Source organism: Gossypium raimondii, chromosome 8, assembly GCF_025698545.1.
Source record: "Gossypium raimondii isolate GPD5lz chromosome 8, ASM2569854v1, whole genome shotgun sequence".
NCBI lineage: Eukaryota > Viridiplantae > Streptophyta > Magnoliopsida > Malvales > Malvaceae > Gossypium > Gossypium raimondii.
Window position 1 is genome coordinate 40,844,283 of NC_068572.1, and position 10,374 is coordinate 40,854,656.

The 10,374-nt window shown below is 32.8% G+C and overlaps 1 protein-coding gene across 2 annotated transcripts; it reads right to left on the minus strand.

Moving 5' to 3' along the window:
• Positions 1-7,538: 7,538 nt before the first annotated feature.
• LOC105791459 (GTP-binding protein SAR1A) lies at positions 7,539-9,691 on the minus strand. 2 transcript variants are annotated; one of them, XR_008198858.1, is made up of 4 exons: positions 9,323-9,691; positions 8,942-9,073; positions 7,731-8,108; positions 7,539-7,642 (listed from the first exon to the last, which is right to left on the minus strand). XR_008198858.1 is itself a non-coding variant. In XM_012619528.2 (3 exons), exons 1-3 carry the CDS (start codon positions 9,449-9,451, stop codon positions 7,788-7,790), a joined length of 582 nt encoding a protein of 193 aa, XP_012474982.1. In that variant the 5' UTR covers positions 9,452-9,690; the 3' UTR covers positions 7,539-7,787. The 2 variants fall into 2 exon arrangements, 1 of the variants encoding a protein (XP_012474982.1); XM_012619528.2 differs by having other exon boundaries at positions 7,539-8,108; positions 9,323-9,690.
• Between the last annotated feature and the right edge of the window lie 683 nt (positions 9,692-10,374).

Here is a 10,374-nt window from a genome sequence, read left to right on the forward strand (position 1 = left end):
TTTAGAAGATTTAGTATTTATGAGTATAATATATTTAACATTTATTAGCATAATATATTTGACATTGATTAGAATTAGGTTTTTTCAACCTATAAGTAGATGTAGTCGAAACTCCTCTTGTAATCATTCGAATTTGACATAATGAATTTTCTTCTCCTTTGCCTACGATTTTTTTCTCGAAAGGGTTTTCACGTAAAAATTTGTGTGTTCTTTATTTTTTATTTCTTTTTTTTTTACGATATATTATCATTATCGACGTTCTATTTTCTCAAATTGATATCAGAGCTTCTGGGTTGTTCATCTCGATCACGATAATGGCGTCTTTAAAGTATGAAATTTCGTTGTTGGATCACAACACCAGATTTCTATTGTGGCAGATTAAGATGCAAGTAGTTCTTGCGCAGATGGATATAGAGGATGCCCTACTAGGGATAGATAAGATGCCTTCGACATTAAAAAATGAAGAGAAGAAGCGTAAGGATCGAAAGACGTTAACACAATTATATTTGTATTTGTCTAACGAAATATGTAAGTCAAAAACTCTAACCAATAAGTTGCATATGAAGTAGTGTCTTTATACTCATCGTTTGGAGGAAAGTGCGTCTGTGCACGAACACATATTTTAATGAAGTTTTCTCAAACTTAGTGGTCATGGAGGTTTAATATGATAAAAAAGATCTAGGATTGATTCTATTTTGTTCGTTGCCCTCGTCTTATTCAACTTTTAGAGACACAATTTTATATAGCCGTGACCCTCTCACAATTGATGAGGTTTATGATTCTTTGACCTCGTATGATAAGATGAAGCATCTTGTGGTTAAACCCGACTCTAAGGGAAAGAGTCTCATTGTTCATGAGAGACAAGAAAAAAATGTTGATGATGATCGTGGAATGACACAGAAACGAAATCCTCGCAGTAAATCTAAGGGTAGATCGAAGTCTTCAAACAAAGGTAAAACTTGTAACTTCTACAAGAAGAAAGGACACATTAAATTTGAGTGCTATAAGCCACAAAATAAGATCAAAAGGGAGGTTGCAAATAAAAAGGGAAAACAACCAGAAAATTTCGGTGAAGCTAATGTTGTAGAAGACTATAGCGATGGTGAACTTCTAGTCGCTTTTGTCAACAATCTAAAGTGAGCGAGGAGTGGATCCTTGATTCGGGCTGCATCTACATGAGTCCTAATCGTTATTGGTTTACAACTTACGAAATAGTGTCTGAAAGTGTTATTTTGATGGGAAATAATGCTTCGTGTAAAATTACAGGTGTTGGAACGATTAAAGTTAAGATGTTTGACGGAATTGTCAGAACACTTAGTGACGTGCGACATGTTCCAGAATTGAAGAGAAATTTAATTTTGTTGAGTACTTTTGATTCAAAAGGGTACAGATACACAACTGAAAGTGGGGTTTTGAATATTTCCAAAGATTCCCTCGTTGTGATGAAAGGGCAGAGAAAGACTGTCAAGTTATATGTTTTGCAGGGTTCTACTGTTACTGATGATACAACTGCCGCTTCCTCTTCCTTGTTAGATGATGAGATTACTAAAGTTCTGGCGGAATTGAGCAAAAGAGGACTTCTTGATGGGCAAGGTATTTACAAACTAAAGTTTTGTGAGCACTATTTTTTCGGGAAGCAAAAGAGAGTTCAATTCACTAGAGGAATCCATAACATGAAGTGAACGTTAGAGTATATTCATTCTGATCTGTGGGGGTCATCCAGAGTGCCTTCGAGAGGTAGAGCTAATTATACGCTAACTTTTATTGATAATTTTTCCAGAAAAGTTTGGACGTTGTTCCTGAAGCAGAAAAGCGATGTGTTTTTCGCATTTAAGTCTTGGAAAAATATGATTGAAAAATAGATGGGAAAATAAATAAAATACCTCCGTACAGACAATGGATTAGAGTTCTATTCTGATGAGTTTAATAAATTGTGCAAGTCAGAAGGGATCGTGAGAGACTTGATAGTTCGTCATACTCTACAGCAAAACGGCATTACAGAACGAATGAACAGAATAATCATAGAGAAGGTTTGATATATGTTGTCAAATGCCAATTTACCAAAGTCATTTTGGGTCGAAGCAGCCTGTACTGCATGTTTTTTTATCAAACGATCTCCATCCATTGCCATTGAGAAAAAGACTCTACAAGAGGTATGGTCTGGTAATCCTGTTAACTATTCTGATTTAAAGATATTTGGGTGTCCTGCATATGCTCATGTTGATAATGGAAAATTGGAACCGAGATCCATTAAATGTGTTTTTCTTGGTTATAAAGCTGGTGTAAAAGGGTATAAGTTATGGTGTCCTGAAAATAGAAAAGTTGTGATTAGCAAAGATGTTGTTTTTGATGAAACTGCTATGCTACCTAACTTATCTCTTAAAGACTCTTGCAATAAAGAAAATCAAAAGCAGGTGGAGCATCAGATTAATCTAGAATCTACACTCCTCAAGCCAGTATAAAAATTTAGAATAGAGTTGCTTCTTTACCACAATACTCTATCGCCAAAAACAAAACTAGAAGAGAAATTAATCCTCCAAAGAAGTATGCCGAGGCTGATCTAGTTGCTTATGCTTTAAATGTGGCTGAAGGTATAGATGCAAACCAAGTGCCATCTAATTATTTTGAGGCGGTGAGCTGTGAAGAATCAGAAAAGTGGATGTTTGCTATGCAAGATGAGATGAAATCACTCCACAAAAACAGAACATAGGATCTTGTGAAACTTCCTAAAGGTAAAAGACTGTTCATTGTAAATGGGTGTTTAAAAAGAAAGAAGGGGCTTCAGGAGTTGAAGAACCCAGATATAAAGCAAGACTTGTTGTAAATGGTTATAGTCAAATTCCAGGAGTGGACTTCACAGATGTGTTCTCCTCAATTGTGAAGCGTAGTTCGATTTGAGCTTTGCTTGGTATTGTGGCCATGCATGATTTGGAGCTTGAGCAGTTAGATGTAAAAACTGTAGTTTTTCATGGAGAAGTTGAGGAGGATGTTTACATGCAACAATCAGAGGGTTTTACAGTCTCAGAAAAAGAAGACTATGTTTGCTTGCTGAAAAAGTCCCTTTACAGTTTGAAACAGTCACTAAGACAGTGGTACAAGAGGTTTGATTCCTTTATAACTTCTCATGATTTTAAAAGAAGTAGTTTTGACAGTTTTGTTTACTTTAAGAAAAACGGTGATGGTTCTTTTGTGTATCTACTCCTTTATGTTGATGACATGTTGATAGCAGCAAAAGATAAATGAGAGATAAGAAAGGTCAAAACCCAACTAAGTGAAGAATTTGAGATGAAAGACTTGGGACCAGCAAATAAGATACTTGGTTTGGAGATTCTCAGAGATAGAAAAACAAGTAAATTGTACCTAAGTTAGAAGGGGTACATTGAGAAAGTTTTTTGTAGGTTCAATATGCAGAGTGCTAAGCCTGTTAGTACTCCTTTAGCATCCCATTCCAGACTTTCATCGGCTTTGTCTCCATAATCAGATGATGAGATTGAGTACATGTCACATGTTCCATACTTTAGTGCAGTGGGATCTCTCATGTATGCTATAGTTTGTTCACATCCAGATTTATCATATGCAGTCAGTGCAGTTAGCAGATACATGGTGAATCTAGGTAAAGAACATTGGAAAGTAGTTCAGTGGATTTTAAGATACTTACGAGGTACTACTGATGTTTGCTTACAGTTTGGAAGAACTAGAGATGTAGTCATTGGGTATGTTGATGTTGATTTTGCTAGAGACCTTGATAAAAGAAGATCTCTCACAGGTTATGTCTTTACAATCAGAGGTTGTGCAATCAGTTGGAAAGTCACTTTGCAAACTACAGTCGCTTTGTCTACCACTGAAGCTGAGTACATGGCGATTACTGAGGCTTGTAAAGAAGTTATTTGGTTGAAGGGACTCTGTAATGAACTCAATGAAGACCTTCAAATCAATACAACATTTTGTGACAGTCAGAGTGCCATCTTCCTTACAAAAGATCAAATGTTTCATGAAAGAACAAAACACATAGATGTTCGATATCATTTTGTTCCTGATATTATTGCTCGTGGTGATATTGTTGTGAGCAAAATTAGTACTCATGAAAATCATGTAGATATGATGATTAAGTCACTTCCTATAACCAAGTTTGAGCATTGCTTAGACCCGAAAGCTTGTTCGTTGAGAATTCGCGTCAAGGTGGAGATTGTTAGAGTTGTGTGACTCAAATTCTAAGAGATTGCTTGCAAGTCAAGTTAAATAAAATATATCTTCTTTCTAAAAGATTTAGTATTTATGAGTATAATATATTTAGCATTTATTAGCATAATATATTTGACTTTGATTAGAATTAGGTTTTTTTAACCTATAAATAGATGTAGTCGAAACTCCTCTTGTAATAATTCGAATTTGACATAGTGAATTTTCTTCTCCTCTACCCGTGATTTTTTCCCCGAAAGGGTTTCCACATAATTATTTATTTTTATATCTATTTTCTTTGCGATATATGTCATTACCGATGTTCTATTTTCTCACTTTTATAATTAAACCTTCGTAAACGTTATGGCGTCGAACATACCAAGTTGCATTATAAAATGGTATACGACCTAAAGATCCAAAGGTTAAGAAATTGAATGCTGCTTTTCGTGTTGTGGGCACACTGTATTTTAGGTATTAGTTTACTAGGTCTCTTTTTAGTCCACCACCGGAGCTCATATAATATCTCTTCTATATGATTTCATGGCAGGGCTAAATCAAACTTGATGTTATTCTATTGACAAGCAATTGGGTAACTTAATTAATTATTTTTTATATAATATCTTGAATTATTTATAATCTCTCCACAATCTTTAAATTAAAAAATAAACACATTTCAGTTTGCTCAAACTTATATTTTCTTACATTAGCAACAATGTTAATGTTAATCGAGTTAAGACTCAATTAATTTTATTACTATTAATTTGGTAATTTCTCTCTCTAAATCGAAATGTCTTCTAACATATTCAAAAATGAAATTTAATTATTATAATTTATTTTTAACCCATATAATTGATAAGTTTTTTTTTATATCAAATTAAAATATAAAAACTAAATCTAAATATTAAATTAAAAAAATCACAATTTTACCGATGAAAATTAGTTCCAAATTTGGCGAGTTTTGAATAAATGATTCATAAACTAAACAAAGTTTGGCACGCTTTCTTTTAGTGCGTGGAAAGCTATACAAAAGAGTTAGGTAGTCGAGCCAATTTCATTTTGAAGATGATCCCATTGGATCAGGCTGACTTAGATAATATATAGACACACACACACACGTATGGAGCGGAATCTATTTATATAGATAAAAATTTAATTCATTTTGCATGATTAATATTTTAATAATTTAATCGTTAAATTTTATATTTTATTTATATAAATTGTGTATGTTAAATTAAATGTAAATTAAAAAATATTTATTTTATATAAAAAATTTCAATCGCTCAATAAATATTAATATATACAATATTTTAGATCAACATGATAGAAATATCATATTGGTTCGAAAGTGTACATGCATAAAAAGTGCAATTATACTTTTAACTTTAGCCATTGTTATGGGTTTTGGTGCAAACGCACTATTGTCATCCCTTTGAATAACATTTTAACTCTGACCAGTAAAATTTTGAACACATCGAAGTTGGAATTTTAGATAGGAGTATTCTACTCCAATTAAGAAAAAAACATTTATAGTGGGAAATATGTTTCTCAGTTTAACCTTATAGTGCTATTATAAAAATAAGAGAAATTATTTTATGTAATTTTCCCATCACATTATCCATGGTCCATTTTTAATTATATAATGATATTTCAATAATTTTTTCATGTCATTGATACATAATTTTAGTTTTTTTTACCTTAAACACTAAATCTTGAACGTTGAGCCTCGAACCTAAAACCTCAAATTATGAATCCCAAATCTCGATCCCTAAACCCTAGGCCCAAGGCCCAAGGCCCAAGGCCTAAGGTCTACGGTTCAAGGTTCAAGTTCGGGTTCGAGTTTTCAAGGTTTGAGGGTCAGGATTTTGGATTTGAAGTTCAAGGTTTAGGGTTTAGGGTTGGAGTTTAGAGTTCAAGATTCAAGTTTAAAGTTTGGGGTTCAATGTTTAGGATTTAGGGTTCGAGTTAAATAATTTGAAAGGGACCATGGATGATGTGGTGGGAAGGATCCATAAAATAATTTATCATAATAATACATAAATTATATAATAAATATAAAAAATAAACATAAACATATTATAAGTTTTATTATATAAAAATTTTATTTTTATACAAGCAATCTAATAAATATATAAATTCATTATCATAAATAATTTTTGAATTATTATTTTAGAGATAAATCTCAAAATTTTACATAAACTTTGATTTAATTTGCAATTGTACACGCAATTGTACATATAAAACTCTAATTGTGCTTCAAATGTATACTTGAAACTTTAATTTTGAGTTAATCATACACATTTAAAGAAATAAATACTTAAATTTAATTTTATATTGTATAAATATAATTATTTATGTATGCAATATATAAATATAAAATGATGTTATATCAATAATTGTGTTAATAATTTACAAGAATTGATCAAATCAAAATTTCATGTATAAAATTGCATAAAATTAAAGTTAATGTATACAATTACACATTAAACCATAATTCATATATAATTTTGAGATTTATCCCATTATTTTAACGTAATTTGATTTTAATGTAGTTTAAAATTTAATACAAATATATGTTAAATATATATGTCAAAATGTTTTATTATATAAAATATATAATTTAACCATAAATAAGTATTATGTAAATAATAAAAATAAATACAAATATAATTAATGAAACATTAATTATTTATCAATAAAATTATTTTTAAGATAAGTACAAACTTAATATATATATTTATCTTTTAACATGAAAAATAATTATTTATTGTACATCTATAATTAAATCTAATATGCTTAATAGTCTTTTATACTTTCACTGCACTATTTCATCCAAACATATATCTCACTATTAATTTTAATCTCAGTATTATAATATTACAATATCATATATCTCACCCGTAATTTATTTATTTATTTATTTATTTTTATAATTGTGGCCTTAGGTGAATAGAGAGTCGGCTTTGTTCATTGCATTCCACTCCAATCTATATGATTTATATCAATAATATTTATAAAAATAGGGTTAATTCCACAAGAAGTTAAAATAGTATCAAGTAATTATGTCAACCTGGTCATTAACTTTGGCATTATATCTTGATCCAAATCTAACATAAAGTTTACGTAGAACACGTACATGCATACCGATATCTAATGTATTAGAGAATTAACCTTCCTCAGATTTATTAACATAATCTTTACACATCTGAACCGTCCAATTTGATGTACAAATTTTAAATCTGCTCAAATGATGAGAATGTTGACAAAAAGCCTAATTTTAGCAGTTAATTTTTCCATCTTTGCCACTAACCCTATGACTCAACGACATAGCTACAACATAACATAACTAATGAAAACATTACTTTCTAGGGAAAACAAACTCATTATAGTAAGAAGATATGGAAGTTCATTGAGACAACTACAGTGCCAGAGATAAGCTGCCACAGTGAGAATATAACCTCCCTTCCTATTTACATCCAACACCAAATAGAACCAAATTTAAAACCCACTTAGGGGTCAGCTCAAACAGTTTAAAAGAATACAGTTTTTTATACCTGAAATTGGGGCTTGGAAGTCTGAGATCGTCTTAATGCATCTTTCTTGCCATTACCCTACTTGATATACTGAGACATCCACTTAAAGCCGTCCCCATATCCCATTTTGCGGACTATGCTGCACATAAATACTTCTAGTGGACGGACATTCGAGTCTGCTAGGTTTACCTTCCCCTTGCCTGTGGTAAAGTTTGTGAGGCCGAGATGGTAACGTAATTCATCCTCCGAGGCAGCGTATGGTATATCAATCTTGTTTCCTAGGATAAGAAACGGGACATTAGCAAGGGCCTCGTCTGAAAGCAGCGCATCGAGTTCCTTCTTCGATTCTGCAAACCTCTCTTTATCATAGGCATCTACAAGGTAAACCACAGCATCCACCTGGAACCCATAAAACATACAATTCAAAGCATTCACTTGAGACCAGGCAACCATTGGTTCTAACAAGAAACGATGGGAACAAAAGCAGCAAAAAGAACAATCGAAATGAGAGTAAGGCAACATAATTGCAACCGCAGCATGATGTAGAAAATGTCATCTAAACCCAGTCTCATCCTAAATTGTACGTCGCTTGAAAGCAATGAAGTGTAAAAACGGCAGGTTCGTACAGACAACTTCTTTGTTACGACCTTTAACATCCAGCTGGCAATTCTAAATCACCTCGTCAAGCACCCAAGGAATCTCTTCTTTTCTTTTTTTATAATTTTTGTATTATATGCTTTTGAAATATCTTCATAAAAATCAACCAACAGCAAGCTATAAGGTTGCAGAAAGCTACAGCTGACAGATAATACTCGGCCAATGGCCACCTTTCCAAGACAACTAGAGAAACAAATCAATCTGCTAAAGCATTACATTAGGCATTTTCGTAAGGTGATCATAACACCAGCCTCACTGAAAATTAATGACCATGAAACAATTTGAAAATTAGCATATAACAATTGATCATCGGTAAAAAAAAAAATTCCATCAAGAAAGTGCGAAAAGATAGCCGAGGCATGAAAACATCAGAGAGACGTACGAACATAAAGAAAATTCTGTTAACAAAACTAAAAAAACTCTTCCACACCGAGATTGTAAAACCACTGAAAATGAATTAAAAGAAAAACAGATTTCACTGAATGCAGAGAATAATTAAAACTAACAAACACTGAAACCTAAAATCAAGGAAATGTTAATGAAAAAATTGGCATGAATTTCAGCTTTAGGGTTACCTTAGCATAGTAATCTTTCCAGACTCGGCGAGCAATTTGATGGCCACCCAAGTCAAAAGCTTTAAACTTAATTTTCCCAATACTAAGTTCCTCAGATGTGGGATACTGAGTTGGCTGATGTTGAACCAATCTCTGGAAACAGTAAAAACAATTATCAACATCGTTAATTACCTCAAAATTTCGTCATTTTTCTAAATGATAAAGCAGTTGAAAGGCTTTTAATATCTTCCAAAAAAAACCCAGAACTCTGAAGTAGATGATACAGGAATCGGAGTTGATTCGGAGATCCAAATTTATACTTTCAATTTAGGGGTTTTTGAGGATTAAAAAGAACAGACTTCAATATATGGAGCTAAGTAACAAAAAGGAAAAAAAACGAACCTCGTCTTTCAACATGTGAAGCAGTGTGGTTTTACCGGCATTATCGAGGCCGAGAAACAAGATCTTAGCCTCTTTCTGCCATAGACCGAGGGAAGCAAGAACGCCGTAGAACCAATCCACGAGAAACATCGTTTCAACCTCCGGGTCGGATTTCGGGTCTCCGGAAAATACAAACGGGTCGAGATAGAAAACTGCGACGATCTGAGAGTGGAGGACGGTGAGATATCGTTGCAATTCAAGGCATCATCCACTTCATACCATAGAAGAAAAGGATCAATTTTTTACCCCAAAATCAAGAAAACGAGAGGGAGGCACTGGGAGGGGTAATATTGGAAAAGAAGAACAAAAACTCTTGTTGTTATTCTAAAATCTGGGGCAAATATGGAATTTCGACCTATATCCCGGTTTTTTCTGTGGGCTGGCTTGGCTCACTTTCTTTTGAGCGAGCGACGTCGTTTGTCCGGAAAGCCATTAAAAAAAAAAAAATCAAGGGTTAAATCTACCATATCCCTAAACTATGACCCATATTATCAATTGATCCCTAAATTTCAAAATGTTCGAATTGACTCCTTAATACATCAGAATCGTATAAATCAAGTGATTCCGTCAGTCTAGTTGTCAACTTTTGTGATGGCTCGAATCAGACAATGAGTGTATTTAGAATGCATTGCTTAAATTTAAAATACATGTACACTTATTATATAGACAACTTGGATCTAGCATATTAAAAATAAACCTAATTTTATTAACAGATTAGCTACAGTTTGTCTATGCAATTAGTGTATATGTGTTTAAAGTTTGTTTCACATCTTTTGCATGTATTCCACATTATATCTGAGCTAGAGTTTAAAGTCAAAATTGACAACTTTGATTGATGTGATGTTGACTCAATCAAAATATTTTAAAATTTAAGGATTAATTTAAAATTAGCCCAAAACTCTCTATACGTGGTCAAACCCAAGTGGCGTGTCATTGAATTGAAATGGGTGGAAACTTTCCAGTTTGATTACTCAGTCGGTTGACTCAATGCGGCCAGGGGCGGTGGCCCCAAC